Below are 20,842 nucleotides of genomic sequence, written 5' to 3'. Positions count from 1 at the left end.
AGAGACACTATATTTGACATTATAACATTATACTTACATGTTTTCACCACCAAACCTTTAGGCATAACGACATCCACAGGAACAAGGCACAAGGAACTCCATCTATAGCATGAATCATGGAAACGAAGATCGTGGCATAAGTATTTGGCAACCAAAGTGTATATACTGTGGCCAAGCCTGTTTTCTTTATCTCACTCACATGATGTGACCCATATAAATGGGAGATCCATTTGGGTCAAATGAACTTATTTAGGGCTCAAGACTAGGACTGACTTTTGCTGTAGAGATGTACAACAACTTTTTGCAAAAGTAAACAAAGATTCAGCGGTAATATCCCAAATAAAACTACCAACGTACTACAGTCCAAAAAAGGCAGCTAAAGCATCATTTAACCGAAAGAATATAACGCATACCACCCTATATACAATCCAAAATTGAAATTAAAATAGTTCTTTACTGCCAGTAAGCGTTTGCTGTAATATTCCACAATCTCATTTCAATTTTAGTCTTGTATGCAGGCATTATGAGTGTTCTGCAGTCTTTTTCTCTCTATAGAGATGTGATCACTTATTACAGTTTCTCAAGAGATTCAGCAATAAAAAAGTCTTTTTCTCTCTATAGAGATGTGATCACTTATTACACTCTCTCAGGAGATTCATCAATAACAAATAGAGTAACTATATTCGCATTATTATGAAAAATCTGAATATTGGTATATTAAATAGAGTACACCTCCACATTTGAACGGGAACATTATAGGCACTTATTTTTTTGTATATGCCAATGACTTGATTACTGATTTCATTTGGGAAGTGATGGATGAAAGTATCACAAATGATCAAATTCAAATACTGTGTAACTCAAATCACACCAGTGAACAGTGCTGGCAAGGGATAATATTACAGAACTGTTCAGCATCAGCCTACTGCTGCAGGGCTCATTTTGATTTAACAAACAAATGGGGAATCTGGACTTCTACTAACTCTAAAAAGGAACTCTGGACCGCATGGCCTACACAACATGAGAGCAGCAAAGACAAGGTACAGAACACATATGTGATTACCATCAGGTGGGACAAATTAAAGCAGAAGCAGAGTTCAGACTGAAAACCACAAGGTTACATAAATAATTTTGGAGCATCTTTCTGCTGTCAATTGACACCAAAACTCTTCTACCTCAGATGCGTTAGTTCGAATGGACTTGTCTATTATAATAAAGAAGTAGTGTCTTACAACATTGCCGAAAAAGATCCGTGAGATGACGTAAATGAAAGGGGAGGGAGAATAACTGGGTTTAACCCGGAGGAAGGAGAGGTCTGTCTCTTAGGAGGGTTGTAGGTTATAAAAGTTATGGAAAATATAAGCAGAAGGCTTCCGCGGCTTGGCAGCAGAAGGGAAGAAACAATTTGCTGAGCCCTACTATATAAGAATTAACGATTTCCACAATGAATGTAGGAAGACGTTGAAAAGTGACAGAATGGAGAGAAAAAATGGCCAATAAATCCATGCTATGAAGAAGAAAAACAAAATTGAACCATCCGAAAGAGCAATAATATTAGGTAGATTTAGCACTTTTAAAATATGGGCTCTTTCATAGGCTAGTTTGAAATAGAAGCGCTAAAAAATAACGTAAGTCAGAGGCCTTGTTAAATTAAAAAATAAAACTAAAAATAAATGATAAAATTTTTTCGGAGAAGAGGAATCCCTATTTATATATGTTTGTGAGATAAAAGTTGTTGATGAAGAAAGAAATGGGAATTTGAAATATTAAATGGAGGGGAAGTGCAGGAAGAACATAAAACGGGGCAGAATCATCGGCAAAAGCATAATAAAAGAGGAGGTAGACTGAAGGTAGATAAAGAAAAGGAAAAAGAACGGGAGAGACTGCAACCCTGAGGAACGCCGCTGTGCATGGGAAAGGACGCTACGTCATCAACAACAATAGATATAATGTGGTTAGATAAAGATCTACAAAATACTGCATCCTTTGAAGGGTCTGATGAAGCCTCCAAACGAGGGACTGCTAGACTGTGTCCTTGTTACAAGACAGAAGGTGTGGATGATAATTACTAAGTATATAATAAGAATTCACTGCATCTTCACAAGAACAGGTTCTTAGGAGAGAACTGATTAAATGCTTTCCATTACCAAACCTAAGCATTTAATAAGCTGTTTGTGGATGCAATATTGTCAGACATTACACCATCTTAGATTTGTGATGATAGAATCTACTCATTAAAGACGAATACTGTACTTAAAACTAAATATATTTGTGAACGTTTACTACATCTTTTTAAACCACACAAAGACAGTCAGTCCTTGGTTTGCATTAGTCTGAAACATTCGGTTGCCAGACCTTACAGTCAAAGCAACCAACATAACAGATGGTTAAATGCCACCTGCCAATACGAACCAAGAACAGAGCACTTCCGAGCAATCCTAGATCCCTGTGACCTTCCGCATACTCTGGGTGTATTGTATTTCGAGGGAACGATAACAATTCCTATTTCTTTCACCTCATTCTAGCCTCTCCAGTCATAAAACTAAAGCTACTGCCATGAATTATAAACACAGTTCCAAATGCTGTCCTTCTTGCGAAACCATACTAGTCATGAACACTGAAAGAACAGCTACCTCATGCATTGTTAGCATATCATTCTTTGTTTTCTGACATACCTACATATATGTTAGAGCCCAGCTAAATTTTATATGAATAAATTTGCATTTTATTAACTAAACAATTCGTCGAGTTTAAAATTCTGCGCTTCCAACACAAGAGTCCATGCGATAAAACAAGAATACGGCTCTCCTCTGTCTTTACATATCTTTTTTAAAACAGATAATTTTCTTTATACAGCGTCATCATGAATGTGTGACATAGAAGACACCAAATTACCATGATCCATGGACTTCGCTTCAAAAGTGTAATCGCTGTGAAGCCATCACAAGGACATATAATATATATATAATAATATATATATATTATCTTATAATAATATATATATGATAATATATATAAATATATATAGATATATATATATATATATATATATATATATATATGAGAGAGAGAGAGAGAGAGTGAGAGAGAGAGAGAGAGAGAGAGGACCTTCCACCAGCCACTTGAAGAATTCCGTCCCTCTACTTCTTCTTCTTTTGTGTGATGGCAACCCCTTGCGCTTCCTTCGCCGCTACATGCTGCTGCCACTACCGAGATCATTAGCGAAGGGAAGGAGGCAGGAGAATTTCAATGACAGACAACAGGGATGCATTATTCAGACTCACTCACTCAGGCACCGACTGCGATTTGATTAAGACTCGGACTTGAGGCCGTGACCAGGGAAGGCAATGTCATTTGGAGATCGTGCGGAAAAGCCTCCCAGTTTAGCTAAAGATGATGATAACGACGTCGACGACGATGATGATGATGATGATCATGATGGCTACGCTCAAGATAATTAGATGAAACGGACGTACTGCAAGGAGGTGTTCAGGGCTGTGCCAAAGACGTTACCGACACATGGCGGGAAACACATCGTCTTGAATGTCAGTCAGACGACAGACAGTCTCAAATGATTGCGAGAACATGCAGATGTTTCCGGCAAATATAGTACAGGAAACAATAACTGAAACCTGCAGCATACAGACAGTCGGTTCCAGTCTACGAGTACATTACGAAGTGAAGATAAACGGTGAGGTCACAAAGTTAATATACCATGAAGAAGGATACAACGGTTGAATCCAAAGACGTTTGTGTCATTGTAAATATCTGGCGGGAAAACTGAAAATGATCATCCTCTCTCTCTCTCTCTCTCTCTCTCTCTCTCTCTCTCTCTCTCTCTCTCTCTCTCTCTCACACATCCCTTAAAATTAAATGTGTGTGTGTGTGTGTGAGTGTGTGAAAAAAATTTAAATACGTTGTTATTATGGTAGTTGCGAAATAGCAAAGTATCTACATATGGTGCACACTTTTTTTTTCCTGAGCATTTATAGTTTTCAAAAAACTAGTAAATTGCAGTAAAGAACATATATATATATATATATATATATATATATATATATATATATATATATATATATATATATATATATATATATATATATATATACATACAGGCAGTCCCCGGTTACGACGGTCTCGGCTTACGACGTTCCGAGGTTACGACGCTTTTCAATTATATTCATCAGAAATTATTTCCAGGGTTACGATGCTACAAATGCTGATCTGGTAGATGAAATATGACACCAAAAATGCAAAATAATCAATATATAAAGTTTTTTTTAATGAAAATACAATAAGAATGCAGTTTAAATAGTTTTGAATGCACCTAAAGCATTAAAAGTAAGGTTTTCTTAGGATTTTTGACAATGTTCTGGCTTACGACGATTTTCGGCTTACGATGCGTCTCAAGAACGGAACCCCCGTCATAACCCGGGGACTGCCTGTATATATGTATATATATATATATATATATATATATATATATATATATATATGTGTGTGTGTGTGTGTATGTGTTTTATATATGTTTATATATATCCATATATATAATATTATATATATCTATATATATAATACATATATATATATATATATATATATATATATATATATATATATATATATATATATATATACACACACACACACACACACACACATCTTTCAAAATGAAGAACGTGTCAATATGAGCAGTACTTAAAGGTCTTTGGGCCGTGAATACAAACATCATACATGAGTGTGTAAGCATCTTTATCCACTTTATAGATATTGCTGTTCCTTCTCCAGCCACGTTTCTCACCTTTTCACTACTGAGGGTGGTGAAGTCGAGCTCAATAAAGGTCTTAAGGCTCCATCTAGAATTCAGTCCTGGTCCTTGAATATTCTTGGCATTTTTGTCAACTTCGATCGTTTCTTTCATGTCCTATGTACTAGATATATATCATAAAATAACCTCAAATAAATTGTGGACAGTACTATATTTATTTCATTCATGCCCAGCTCTCCTATTTCTCTCATTTCTCTATTATTCTGTTGAACAATTTTCTTCTGATTTTCAATAGGGCTTTTCCATTCCAGACGCGAGGTCACCCTCCGGTTCTCAGCACACCATTTCCACCATTCCAGTCATCGACTTGCTCTTCCATCCACACTGCACTACTACTGCTACCACCACATACTCTCTTACACGTCTTCTCAGACTTTTCTCTTTCCTAAATATATACTTCTGTATATATACGCTACTTTGAAACCCATTCTTTTCCCAAAATCCAAGTCATTTATGAAAACAAAGCTTATTTAAGAATAAGATGAGAGTAGTATACAAGATAGGTGAAAAATGGGCTAAGGTTAAAGGCACCAATGTGCAATAATTCAAGGATGGTTCCAGAGTCAATGGGTATACTAGTAGATATGCAGGAAGACGAAATAGTAACTAGAAGACGCGGGATGCGGAGCTGCGGAAACGGAACGTTTTATGATGGAAAAGGAAGATTAATTAAGGTGTAGACGAATGACAAATATCATAAAGTACATATACAGATATATTAAGAGGATGAATAAGAAAGAAAAGAAAAAGCAAGAAAAATGGATGATTAAACCTGTGAAAGTGCTTTACGTACAAAGTTGTTCTGTAAATGAAGTGTCAAAGATAAAGGATAAGCCAGTGTTAGTGCCGAGACTAAAAAAGGCACATATGGACAAATGGATCTCAAAACAAAATTTGTAAATATAAAAGAGAAACCATCTGACTGTGTGTACTTTGAAAAGACTGCAGAGGATTAGAGGTTGTTGAATGTATGTATGTATGTGTACATACGTAAATACATAAATACATAAATAATATATATATATATATATATATATATATATATACACACATATATACATATACATATATATACACATACCCACAACTATTAAGCTACATAAATTGTTTAATATCCAATTCGTGCTACTTCGGGAATATCCCCGAAGAGGAATTACAAGTAATAAATGATTTGGTACCTAAGTGACTCGAACACCCGCAAGCACCAATCAACGACTTGCAGTCGACGTTCAAGTCCACTGGACTGTCTTGAACGTCGCCTGGAAGTCGGTGATGGGTACTGTCGGGTGTTCGAGTCACTTGGGTACCAACTCATTTATCACTTACAATTCCCCTACGAAGATATTCCCCAAGTAGCGTGAACTATATATATATATATATATATATATATATATATATATATATATATATATATATATATATATATATATATATATACTGTGCCACTGCCACAATTTTAAATAGCATCGCTAGAATACATGCAAAACAGACGTTCATGGCTCAGTATGTGTAGAATGGTTTGCTGATGACTCTACAAATACAGTTTGAGCACGTATGAAGCTTTAGTATTATTTTTTTTCACCTACGAACTTCATCCTTTATTCAGAAATGGGAAGGATAATATTAAGTTTAAACCACCTTTCCCGCGAGACTTCTTTTTGTTTTTAACAAAGCCAAAATGAATAGAACTTATGTTCCTTACCTGTTCATTTTGATGAGTATGTCACCTCGATTGATGTATGCCTGGGTGTAGTCTGCCCTCATACTGATAGCCTGTCGGTAAAGGGCATCAGCTTCCTCCAGGCGAGTCTCATTCCTAGCGATGAGATTAGCCAGGTTGAGGAACACGTTCAGATGGTTAGGAGCAATTCTCGCTTGATAACTCTCCCCTGGTTTGGCCTTTGGCAACAAGGACTTGGCCTGCAATGAAGAAAGAATAACTGAAATGATTCTAAATTGGGGACAAATTTGCACGTTAATATTTCAGGTTTCTACGAAAGTACTCATATATGCATTCTGTTTTTACTGGAACTGTTTACTGGCTTTCCTTTGACAACTTTATAGGTGGGAATGAGGGTAGTCTAGCTGCAGGAAGGGTTTATAAATGCATTTGTTTTCCTGATTCAAATATGTGGGTTACCACCATAAGAGCACCAACAAGACATTTAGAACCAGTTCAGTGCAATAAATGTAACTATACATAGAAATGCTATTAAGAGTAGGCATTACAGGGTTAAAGGTCAGAATAGCAGGAAAACTGGCAGAAAGTTAGAAGTCACAATAGCAGGAAAACTGGCAGAGGACTAGAGGTCAAAATTGCAGAAAAACCGGCAGAGGGTTAGAGGTCAGAATAATGGAAAAACTGGCAGAAGACTTGAAGTCAGAATAGCAGAAAAACTGGCAGGGGGTTAGCGGTCAGAAATTGGCAGAAAAACTAGCAGAGAGTTAGAGGTCAGAACAGTAGAAAAACTGGCAAAGGGCTTGAGGTTAGAATAACATAAAAACTGGCAGAAGACTAGAGGTCAGAAAAGCACAAAAACTGGCAATGGGTTAGAGGTCAGAATAGTAGAAAAACTGGCAGAGGGCTGCAGGTCAGAATAGCACAAAAAATGGCAATGGGTTAGAGGTCAGAATAGTAGAAAACTGGCAGAGGGCTTCAGGTCAGAATAGCAGAAAAACTGGCAGAAGACAAGAGGTTAGAACAGCAGAAAAACTGGCAGATGGTTAGAGGTCGGAATAGCAGAAAAACTGAGAGTGTTAGAGGTCAGAACAGCAGTAAAACTGGCAGATGGTTAGAGGTCAGAACAGCAGTAAAACTAGCTGACGGCTAGAGGTCAGAATAGCAAAGAGACTGGCAGATGGTTAGAGGTCAGAACAGCAGTAAAATTGACAGAAGACTAAGAGGTCAGAATAACACAAAGACTGGCAGAGGGCTAGAAGTCAGAATAGCAGAAAAACTGGCAGAAGACTAGAGGTAAGAACAGCAGAAAAACGGGCAGAGGTTAGAGGTCAGAATCGCAAAGAAACTGGCAGATGGTTAGAGGTTAGAACGGCAGTAAAACTGACAGAAGACTAAGAGGTCAGAGTAGCAGAAAAACTGGGAGAGAGTTTAAGGTCAAAATAGCAGAAAGCCAAGTTTGTACAGGGCAGTGGGGGGGGGGGGGGGGGGGTGGACAGGAGGGTCTGCTTCTATTAGTAACTGTACTGTTATACTGCATATAAGTAAAGCATCACTTATGATTAAAATAAATGGTATATGTTATTTTCTACAATCATCTGAATAAGCTCACCCACGTTACTATCTATGTCGCAATTTACTTGTTAGCGTTATTGGCAAACTGAAAATTTATAAAGCAAATCCATTTTTCTCTTCGTTTGAAAAATCTCGCCGTGGGCGGAATCCCAATGTTTATAATTATTTATACTGTATATCCTTCATTCACAGTCAGGACATTTTTCAGCGTTTCTCTCTCTCTCTCTCTCTCTCTCTCTCTCTCTCTCTCTCTCTCTCTCTCTCTATATATATATATATATATATATATATATATATATATATATATATATATATATATATATATGTATGTATGATGTATAAAGGAAATTCCAAAATACTATAAAATATTTTGTTACAGCCACATATGAAAAAGCAAGTTTTTGCTATCCATTGCAAGCATTATACAACTAAAACAAAATATTTTGTTTTAGATAGCAGCAGTCAGCAAAAGCTCAATTTTTTTTATATATTTTTAAACCTTTATGTTATAGTGGATTTCCTTACTGCGTCTGGAGTTGTTATTTTCACATAGCTCAATAACACGGAGGGTTCAAAAGACGAGATCATTTATTTCCAAGCTCTCCAAGGCTCGTCCGCCCACACCATGAGGAAACACAAATGCAGATACTTCTGACATGTATGTGTTGTTCAATTATTTAGCTCCTTGAAGATGGAAGCAGACGAGTTTCTGAAAGCTTTGAGATAAAGAATTTCCTCCTTTGAACATTCTGTATTACTGAGGTCCGCTCTGGACGTCACTTTGTATAAAACAGGTAGTTCCAAAGTTAAACAACCAAGCTGCCTCCACTCCTCTTTCCTTAGTATAAGTTTACACTGGACTTTTAACGTTTCTCCTTCTCAACACTCGTATTATTTCTTTCCACTTGGATGGTAATACCTTCTCCTGGCATTTTGAACTGAATGTTTTGTATTTGTTTTTAGCATATCATTTTCAAGACTGAGTCTTTCGTAGTCTTTTAATGTATTTGTATATATTTTTACAGCTCTGATAATGAGGCTAGGCCTTGAAACGTTGGCAATAAGCAAACAAATGCCTGAGATGTCTTCCTCAAATTCCTTATGGGTTATATATATCTATATATATATATATATATATAATATATATATATATATATATACTATATAATATACTCTATATATATATATATATATATATATATATATACTATATATATATACTATATATATATATATATATACTATATATATATATATATATATATATATATATATATATATATATATAATATATATATATATATATATAACGCTCGACGTTCACACACCTTCCTTTGGGTTCTTTATTGCTATAAGCCTATTTCTGAGAGCGAAATAATGTAATCAAAGAGGCTTCCGGATTTCTTAATAGGATTCGACCCCTTCCACAAGAGGTTCCAAAGGATGTGACACCAGCCTCTCGCGTTCGAGTTTCCTGCCATGGAACATGAAAGGTCCTTTGTTGATTTCTAACTCGTGTGTACAGAAGGGATGGGATGTAGTGAAAAGCGTATCCAAATTATTACGTGTGGGGATCAAGAATATAAAATGTCACTGTGGCTACTAAGATATATATATATATATATATATATATATATATATATATATAATATATATATATATGTGTGTGTGTGTGTGTGTGTGTGTGTGTGTGTGTGTGTATGTGTGCGTGTGTGTTTTAAAAGACAAACATATAAAGCGGTTAAGTGATTCATTTCTTGTCGCAAATTACATTAATGTCCTCCTGCAAGCAATGCGTCATTAAAGTAGATTCAGCATGTTTCTGTAATTCATCTTCATCCATTATTTAAATTCTTCATCTAATATTCACCATAATAACGTTTTGAATCACCCTTATATAAAAATCTAAGGTGCTCTACTGAGGGGGACTTGTGTTTGGACTTCAGCTGTGTCCTTCCACTTTCAATAACGTTCCATACCTTTGTTCGTCTAGATAATCACAGAAACACCAAGATAAACCACCAAGTGACCACAAGAATACACGACTAACCTTGAGGTAGGCCTGTTCGGCGTGTGAAAAAAGCTTGAGGTTGTTGTAGGTCCTGCCAACATTGATGTGGGCCCCGATGTCATCTTCTTGGACACTGACGGCTGCTTGGAAGTACTTCAAGGCCTCACCGAAACGCCCTTGGGACTCCAGGGCATGACCCACATTGTTGAACAACTTCGCATTACGTTGGTTCACCTGTCGAGACAATATGCAAATGCTATTAATGTTAGTGGAAATGAATCAAAACTTGACTCTAATTGACAAGGCGCGTTAAGAGTGAGTACACTTGATTAAAAGTAAAGGAAAACGAGTTGTAATTTTAACGATGCAACATCAAGAGAAAAACAGCGAAGTTGGAATTAATATTACTCCCACTGACAAATGATTCTCTCTGATTTGAATACTAACACCTAACAGCAAACGAAATACATACATGAACATTTGAAAAAACATAAAAACTTTTATGACGTGTTTGCAACTAAGAGGAGAAATAATAGAAAAAACACAGACCCTCCAATATACTATCAACAGACTTATTCACAACTAAAAAGAAATCAAGTTCTCTTTGCTATGATTACACATAATGATCTTTTCGCAATTTTGCATCAATGTTCAGGCTTACTTTTACTTTTAATGTAAAAAGGAACAACATAAAAATACAACAAATTTTCCAGGTTATATATCTAGTATCACACATTGTATTTTACAACGCTTTTTTTCAGATTAACTGATGTAAACTCGAAATCAAACAGACATTTGTGAGACATTTCGTGGGGTCAAGAAGTAGACCTGTATCCAATGAAATGCAACCTGACAAGGGAACGCCAATTTATTTGTCTTTATTTTATTTCACAAACGATCTAAACCAACAGCTTCCCCTTGGAATTGCAGCTTACTCGTTTTCATGTATTAAAAAATTCGTCGGCCTGATTTATCATATTTTGCTCGATTTCTGGAGGACGTTCTCAAAAAGGAAAGACATACTTCAGACAAGGGAACATGAAATTGGATTATGGAGAGATAGGTAAACACAATAAGAAATCACTAATAGTTTTTGGACAAACTGCACAAATCTGCATTCCACTTTGATAATACTAGCTACAAAACCATTTTTTTTAAACCAAAAATAGAAAAATATGAATTCAGGTTATATGTTATGAACTGCAACAATTGCAGTCGGGTTTCTGTGGGGGAAGAAATTGCGATATCCGTAAAAACCCGGTTATTGTAAATGACAGAAACAATACAACGTCCAAACACTGCAAGGATTTCGACCTCAGAATGAATTTTAAGGAGGGTGTATTTTTACTTTGAAGCATTATTATAATATACCGCAAGGTAGTGCTGGGGTCTATTAACTCAGTACAAACAACAATTATAAAACATATTACATCAGCTGAATTTTATGGAAGTTCAAGAAAAAGAAAATTTCTTCTCTATCCTTTGTTAACAATATTCTATTACGATTAAAAATGACTTGACTGCTGTCTATTTGCCTGTTGATATCAACACCAAAATCTGTTTTCTTTTTTTGTTTACTGTTGTGTAAGCTTGACATCATTCCCTTTTTTCTTCAGTGACAGACTCCAAAATAGCTAAAAACACATTCATAGCCCAATATAAGAATGATAATTCTTTTGACCTCTATCGAGTGAGTATAATTCCGCAAAAGTTACCCTTTTCATTCGATTTCGAGTATTCATCAAATCTATTCGATTTCGAGTATTCATCAAATCTATTCGTCTAAATTTCCTTGATATAATTGAAAATTTACAAAAATGAAGGATCTTACATTAGTTACTGCAAGTCATTGGAAATCTTATGTCCTCCTCAATATTCTTGGATCTTTGGCCACAAGGTCTGATAACAGCCTCACTAGTCTTGTCCCTACTTAGAAATCTGAACTTGATGATGATGATTGTGAAATAATGAAGACAATTACCAAGGAAATCTGAATTTGATGATGATGATTGAGAAATAATGAAGACAATTACCAAGGAAATCTGAACTGATGATGATGTGATTGTGAAATAATGAAGATAATTACCATGGAAATCTGGACTTGATGATGATGTGATAATGAAATAATGAAGACAATTACATTGGAAATCTGAACTTGATGATGATTGAGAAATAATGAAGACAATTACCTTAGAAATCTGAACTTGACGATGATGATTGTGAAATAATGAAGACAATGACATTGGATATATTAACTTGGTGATGATGAGAATGTGAAATCATGAAGACAATTACCTTGGAAATCTGAACTTGATGGTGATGATTTAGAAATAATGAGAAGAATTACATTGGAAATCTGAACTTGACGATGATGATTGTATTGTGAAATAATGAGGACAATTACTACAGAAATCTGAACTTGATGATGATTGTGAAATAATGAAGACAATTACATTGGAAATCTGAACTTGATGATGATGATTATGAAATAATGAAGACAATTATCTTAGAAATCTGAACTTGACGATGATGATTGTGAAATAATGAAGACAATGACATTGGATATATGAACTTGATGATGATGAGAATGTGAAATCATGAAGACAATTACCTTAGAAATCTGAACTTGATGGTGATGATTGAGAAATAATCAGAAGAATTACATTGGAAATCTGAACTTGATGATGATGTGATATTGAAATAATGAAGACAATTACCAAAGAAATCTGAACTTGATGATGATGATTGTGAAATAATGAAGACAATTACATTGGAAATCTGAATTTGATGATGATTGTGAAATAATGAAGGCAATGACATTGGATATATGAACTTGATGATGATGATTATGAAATAATGAAGACAAATACCTTGGAAATCTAAACTTGATGATGATGACAATGACACTGGATATATGAACTTGATGATGATGTGATTGTGAAATAATGAAAACAGTTACCTTGAGTCCAGCCGTGAAGATTGTGTATTCATCTCTCCAGTCTGCATTTCTTACGTGAGTCTTCATAGCATGTATGGCGAGTATTCCTAGCAAGGCTAACCACAAGTACTTGCGAGAATGCCTGAAGAAAAGAAATAAATACTTGATGTCAGTAGAGAGTGACTGTCAACATCAATTAGTATGGGTTATCTAAATTGCTTTCGATGAAATATTCAACGAATAATGGCAGTTGACAGTTTAGAAATATCAATAATAATAAAATCTGAGTGGATCTTCTTTGTCCTTCCCCAGGTTACACTAGGGGAGACATGACACAGCCACCCGTTACACCAGCAAACCGGTTTGTCCACCCCGGGTGGGGACGGGGTAGGTAGGGGAAGGGAGGATAGGGGAGACATCCACCTTCCCCATGCAAACCTGTTTGTCCACCCCGGGTGGGAGTGGTGTAGGTTGGGGAACATCAGGAGGGTATAGGAGACAGCAACACCGACGTCCAGTGCCAACAAGCTCGTCAATAAAATAAAATTACAAAATACGAAAAGCCTGTACCAAATCATCTCAGACCCTATCAGAGTAAAAAAGTGAAAATAAAAAAAATATACAAGTGAATAGGCTACGAACACCTTGTGCGATGTTAGAAAATAAGGACAACAGACATTTCTGAAATCCAAAATATAATGCTGCTAACCCTGGTCAAAAGTCAATTTAACTGTCAAAATGTTAACATTTTTATTTATCTCCATCTCGGAAACAATGAATAATTCATATGCTGCCATTTTTACATGCAAATGCATAATAATATGTCGGCGTTGAATGGTATCACCTGTCTGAACAGTGTGTACCCATTTCATTTAATCCCAGAACGCTTGCTACAAAACAGGGAGGGTGATTGATGCACAATGCGAAACAATAATGAACGTCGTTAACGAAAGAACTTTCAGAGAAATATTCGAAAGCATCCTGATTTCAGCATGAAAATGGTTAATCATTCTAAGAAGCAAGCGGACATACCCTGGAAAACATGTGGTAGTTCTGAAACTGGATGATTTTTAAAAATCTTTTTATCATTATTTTCCGCAAATGGTTAAAACTTACCAGTTACGCGTATTTTAGATGTACGAGGAATGTTTTAGAGGCGTTCTTGAAAACTGCTTCTATTGCAATAATAGCTTGAATCTCACAACAAAAGGAATAATAGCTACATCACCAACAAACCTTGCTTGTTGATACTACACAGAGTTGCTTGCGGGATAAAAATGACTTGGACTAATACTCGATGTATACATCTTTATCACATTTCTATACAATGGCAATTAAATGAAACATCTCTTGCAAGAAACATCTCTTGCAAATTTTTGGTATTTACTGTGATATAATGAGCAACAATGATTTAAAATATATCAGGAATAATACTAAACCATCATATGCAAATGAACCTTTCCTTACTTGGCCCAAACCCAATGTTGACAGTCCTCCAAATTTATGCATGACTTTGAGATATGTAGCCATCTAACATCCATCATATATGGCCGATCCACAGAGCGACACAACAGCAGCGTCACGTTCCAGGAATTCGGACTGGAAGACTTTTTCTACCAAATTTTTAGCGTAAACAGTCAGACTGAAAGCTCTTATTGCTCATTCTTTCACCTCTCCTTGGCATAAACTTTTGTTAATCAGTTTCCAATAAAGTGAATGCTCTCATATAATTTTGTATTCGCGAATTTCACGTGCTCCCACCAGGCCTGACAATTATTTTCTTCAGGAAACTTTTTACTAGATATGGTGTACTTTGCATATCCTTGTGATTTGTTACGGGAGAATATAGATCGTTATGCACTGTTTTCACAATATCCGATTTTTCTTTTATGTACAACTCTCAATAGTGTCACCAGGAGTTTTTATGAGTCCTTGGTGATGGCTGAAGTCTTGGATCTCAAAATCAACGGAATGTATAAATACGAGCTTTTTTTTAAATACTATTCAGGATGCTAAAGGATATTGTTTGCTCCACGGTTAAATATGCATTACCGTTTCCCATAAAGTTTCCTTTGTGTGCACTTCTATTCTCAGTATAGCAGTAGCAGTGGACTTCTTACTTCAGCAAGTACAAAGGAGAAAGATAAACTACTGGGAATATATGGGGCAGCGTACCTCCGCAGGATGCAAAGAAAATAGAGTCGGATAACAGAAAGAGTTACAATAAACGTAATATTATGACACTCAGTATAGGGTCCATAAACAGCGATGAAAATCACAACTGAGAAAATAATAATAATAATAATAATAATAATAATAATAATAATAATAATAATAATATAATAACTTAATAAAAGGGTTTACAGATTATATATTAACATATACGTTTAGCTAGATAAAATAAAAATATATGGTAAAAGAGGTGATCGCAGTAATAATAGGGTTTGGATAAGCAACGTTTAAAATCCTGCCTCTAATACCATGTTTTTTTCACTCTCAAAATTTCATAATGTGCCTGACAACGATTCCGGCAACCAAAGATATCTCGCAAACATAGTTTCTTGGATCCATAACAGAGCAGATATTTACTTTTAAACTGACCTATGTTCTTGAAAACGAAGTCAATTTAATAAAAGGATGGGTGGCGGAGTGGAGAAATAATATAGTGATATCTAAATAGAATTGCGACTTTGGAAACGGATCAAGGTTGAAAAACACGCTTGAAAATAATCCCAAACTCATCAAGTTTCATTAGAATAGGGGAGAAAAAATTTTTACCTTTAAACTAACACATGACCCTTTAGACTGATGCATGATTCTTTACCCTGACACAAGACCCTTTAAACTGACACACGACCCTTTAAACTGATGCATGACCCTTTAAACTGGCATATGACCTTTTAAACTGATGCATGGCTCTTTAAACTGACACATGATCCTCTAAACTGACACCTAACCCTTTAAACTGATTCAAGACTCATAACACAGATGCATGACCCTTTAAAAACAGGCACAATCTTTTAAACTGTATCATGATCCTTTATACTGATGCATGACTCTTTAAACTGACATAACCTTTTAAACTGATACATGACCCTTTAAACTGAAACATAACCTTAAAAAAAAGACCAAGTTCAGTCAACATAATGGAAAACCATCTACTTATAAGTTTTACCAAATTAGAGAAAAATAGAAAAATAAAAAACTAAAGTTTGCAACTGTAGGGAGAGATGCGATCTTTTAAAGTAAGCTGCCAAAAGTATTATGGAAGAACTTCACCAACCAGCACAAGAACCTACCTACCCTGTTTGTACAAACCAGAAAAAATTAAAAGTCGCATGGTGCCCCCCCTCAGGAAAAGTTTTGCCAAAAACATTTTGGGAAAATAATCACTTACCGCCATGGGCCTACCTACCAAATTTCTTACAGATTTTAAAAATAACAGTAAGAAGAATTCGTTTTGACACAGCCGAATTAATAATAATAATAATAATAATAATAATAATAATAATAATAATAATAATAATAATAATAATAATAACAATAATAATAAAGTTCTAAAGGGTCCACAATAATACAAAGTGTAAAAAGTCCGTGTATAATTTTGAAGACTTTACAGAAAGCTTTCGAACCCTTCCCTGGGAAGGGTTCGAAAGCTTTCTGTAAAGTCTTCAAAATTATACACGGACTTTTTACACTTTGTATTATTGTGGACCCTTTAGAACATTATATATACTCTCGTGATAGAGAGTTTTCCCTAATAACTAATAATAATAATAATAATAATAATAATAATAATAATAATAATAATAAGAAGAAGAAGAAGAAGAAGAAGAAGAATAATAATACAAGAGGAAGAATAGAAAATTCAGTGGAATTTTCTACTAACAATTCTTTCCATTTTGTACAGAAACAGAAAATGGATAAAATATATGAATTCAACAGTAATATCTCAGTCACGTCTTGACATATTTACAAAAACTGTATATAATGCCAGTTTTCCCTTTCGGGAGAGCAAGGCCCAAACCACACACATCATCTGTCAGCCCGTTTTACAAAATTATTGGGTCATTACAGAGTACCAATCATGTTAACTTCCAAGAAATAAAACAATTTCTCCGGCAATCATATACTAAAATGGTTATTTGACTAAAAATAAAAGCTAGGCATCCTTGCTTAAAAATAGAACTGTGACCTTGAGAAGTTGTCCAGGATTAATTACACCGCCGTTAATTGCTGTCGTCTCTCAAGGTTCCCTACCTGTCCACATTAATCAAGATCTTAAGATGGAAAATGGAAGAGAAAAAGAAAAGGAATAATAATAATAATACTGTGTGTGTGTATATATATATACATATATATATATATATATATATATATATATATATATATATATATATATATATATATATATTCCTTTAAGGAATACCCTTTAAATCATAATTATCGAATTAGCAAGAATAGGTCTATTTCAGTTTTGGTTAAATATAACATATACATACACATACTCATTCAAGCAAAAACCTCTAAACCATAATTATCAACATGAAGAGGGTAGGTCTGTTTTAGGATTGTTTAAATACGAGTAAAAAAAAAAAAGGCTGAACGAACTAGATTGAGTCAAAGGCAAGACGCGAGCGAAGAGGAGCAAAAGGAAATAACAAAAGAACAAGCAAGAAATGAAGGCAGCAGCAGCAGCAGCAGCAGCAGAGCGAGGGGAGCGTAACTAGCATCTCGAGGTAATTAGTGAGGAACAAGCTCCCCTCGGGCGGACACCTACTCATTATTGGTCCCCAAATGAAGGGCTGTCGCAAGACGGCATTTTCATTATAAATTCTGCTTTCCCTCAACACCACACGATACGAAAGAAAGGAACATATTCAACAAGCTGGATGCAATAAAACCAAAAAACAAAAAAAAAAAAAAAAAAAAAAAAAAAAAAAAGTTTTGTTTAATGCACTGTACATACGAATGGTTTCGAGTTCCGCAATTTTTCGCCTAAAAAACAAGCAAGAAAATGAACATTACTTAGTCCCTGTGTCACACTTCGTCAATTAAGACGTGTAGATTCCACGGCGACTGGCTGGCTTTATGAGTTGTCCCTTCTATTGATGATAATAATAATAATAATAATAATAATAATAATAATAATAATAATAATAATAATAATAATAATAATAATAATAATAATAATAATAATAATAATAATAATTAGTAATAGCACCAACCTGAAGAAGTGATAGAAAACGACCAGGCAAAGAGCCTCTGGGACCATGGTATCTGAGCAGGTGATACGTGTCAATAGACCAGACAAATATCAAGAAAGTATTACTCACTAATGTGGCAATACCATGGGACCCCAGAGTAGATGAGAAAGAAAGAGAAAAAAATCGATAAGTATTAATATCAGAAAAAAAAGAAGGATATGGGATATGCCAGTGGATCTTGTACCCATAATCATAGGAATACTAGGCACGATCCTAAGATCCCTAGAAAGGAAACTGGAAAAACTAGATGCCGAAGTAGCCCCCGGACTTATGCAGAAAAGTGTGCTACCAGAAACAGCGCACTGTGATAAAAGAAAAAATTATCATTATTATTATTACATGAGAAATAGGATGACTGTGATAAAAGAAATAAAAATTATCATCATTATTACAATAGATGACACCTATTCAGATGGAACAAGCACACCAATGGGGCCATTGACTTAAAATTCAAGCTTCCAAAGAACGTTGGTTTCAATCTCCCACCGCAGACCGCACACTACAGCATAAGTATTAGTGACGCGACCATTCTTGTGTGACATGTTATGCAGTGCACTTAGTAAATTAGGACGTTTTTTGAAAATCTGAAAGACATTTTTCAATTCCTTCAAAATCAAAATATATTTCATTTCCATATTTTATTTAAACGGATCATAAAACAGCTTCCCGCCATTAACAACGCTCCTTTATATACACGCCGCTGAATCACCCTTTGTCATTTATAAAAGTAAATATGATTAGATCATCACACAGGAATAGGAAGGACACTTGCATTGCAAGCGAAGACATCGCAGTCTCCTGTATACGTTTGGCTGGTCACTGTTCGACTGCCTTTCACGTGCCAGTGTGTAATTCTCTCCTAGTGTCCAGTTTCTCCTGTGCCCCACACGCCCAATCTTCACGAAGCCGCTAATCATTCACTGTAGGGCTCATCACAACACTCTTCCTTTCAACTACCATTCCATTTAAAGCCGGAATATTCCATTTAAGGCCTGAATAAAACAGTAACGTGTCCTGGAACAGTGCGATGAAGACCACTAACAAAACAAATAAGCAAAATTAACTACTCTACGAGTCCCTTTATGGACTCTAGTCTTTTAATTCTCAAGGCTTATAAACAGTACACCTACGGAGCTGCCTTCTCGTTATGAAAGGACATTTAACTTGTCAAAACAGACGGCATTTGGAACTGCAAAAAGAAAGTGCATTGTTCCTTGTTGCTTTACACACACACACACACACACACACACAAATATAAATATATATATATATATATATATATATATATATATATATATATATATATAATACTTTCACCGTTACTCTGTTCTCTTTACCGTTTTTATCTCTGTCACTCAGTTTTATTCTATTGTGTGCTAAGACCACGGCTTGGTAGTTCATTCCGTAAAAGTTATATAAAATATGATTGATGACTAATAATATTATATGCTGTTGTAAGCCAATAAGGATGTTATTCATGCATTATGCATAAGGGGATCATATTTGCATTGCAAACAAGGCCATAGACTGCATCAAGTCTTCGGGGAAATCTAAAGGCAAAAGGTGCAGACAAGTTTCTGAGAACATGAAGAGCTGCGGCGAGGGAACTGAATGATGTTCCAGAGAACAGGGATCAGCATGAACCCCATATCTGAGTATCGAGGGTAATAAATGAGACAAACAGACAGACAGACAGACAGACCGTCGACTGAAAGGTCATGAGTGGAATCAATACCGGGTCTGTCCACCCAGCCAAGACCAATCGTGATACGTATGGAGAGCAGCACGTGAACTTACAATCTGTCGAGAAGATTGGAGAATCCGTGGGCGACAATCATGCAGAATCCCATGGAGGGCATGTAGAGGACTCGCTCTGCGACCACGAACCCCACCGGGAAGAAGAGGTTGGTGGCTGGGATGAAGGGCAGCACTAAGAATGCCAGACTCTGTTCAGGGGAAAAAGAAACGCTTGCATTAAGTTACCATTCACCACAAAAAAAAACCTGGAAAGGGGATGATATTCAGTTACATCAAGGAATAATTCACAGAGCCATTCAGCAACTTGAAAAGCGTATTTCCCACTCCCCGTTTCAGTAGACATTTCCTAGCAATCAACAGTAAAATGCTAAGTAGTCGCTGAGAACACTTTTAACTGCAAAATAAATTCAAGGAGCAGCTTGATTAATGTCAGAAAGAAATGACTTGATTCATAACAAAGCAACAACTATACTGAATAAAAAAAAGTATATGAGTCTTTGCAATTATATTACAAGAATGATGAATTTAGCTTTTTATTCGACAAGCGTTTCGTTTTTTGGTGCCAAACAATTTGTTTCTTAAAATAATGAAATACAGTAGCGTTATCAATTACATGAATAAACGCAAACCTACGCACTCACACACAAAGACAGTATATTTGTATGTAAACATATAAATACCCAAATATCATGCCAATCAATGAGAGGGGACTTAACAATCACTTCATACTTATTACCAACATTAGCATTCAAAGAAAACCGTCTTTTCATTCAAATACTTTGCATGC

At 35.4% G+C, this 20,842-nt stretch overlaps 1 protein-coding gene across 1 annotated transcript in view; it reads right to left on the bottom strand.

Annotated features, from left to right (window-relative positions):
• LOC135219716 (protein O-mannosyl-transferase Tmtc3-like) overlaps nt 1-20,842 on the bottom strand; it is a 533,724-nt gene that overhangs the window by 38,036 nt on the left and 474,846 nt on the right. Inside the window, exons 9-12 of the mRNA XM_064256711.1 lie at nt 20,095-20,243; nt 13,052-13,172; nt 10,132-10,326; nt 6,531-6,748 (exon numbers count right to left, since the gene is read on the bottom strand). Coding sequence (XP_064112781.1) covers nt 6,531-6,748; nt 10,132-10,326; nt 13,052-13,172; nt 20,095-20,243 — 683 coding nt within the window. The remainder of the gene's footprint in view (nt 1-6,530; nt 6,749-10,131; nt 10,327-13,051; nt 13,173-20,094; nt 20,244-20,842) is intronic.

This window comes from Macrobrachium nipponense, chromosome 20, assembly GCF_015104395.2.
Source record: "Macrobrachium nipponense isolate FS-2020 chromosome 20, ASM1510439v2, whole genome shotgun sequence".
Taxonomy (NCBI): Eukaryota; Metazoa; Arthropoda; class Malacostraca; order Decapoda; family Palaemonidae; genus Macrobrachium; species Macrobrachium nipponense.
The sequence above is the reverse complement of the archived record's forward strand: the minus strand, read 5'-3'. Positions and strand labels throughout refer to the sequence as shown.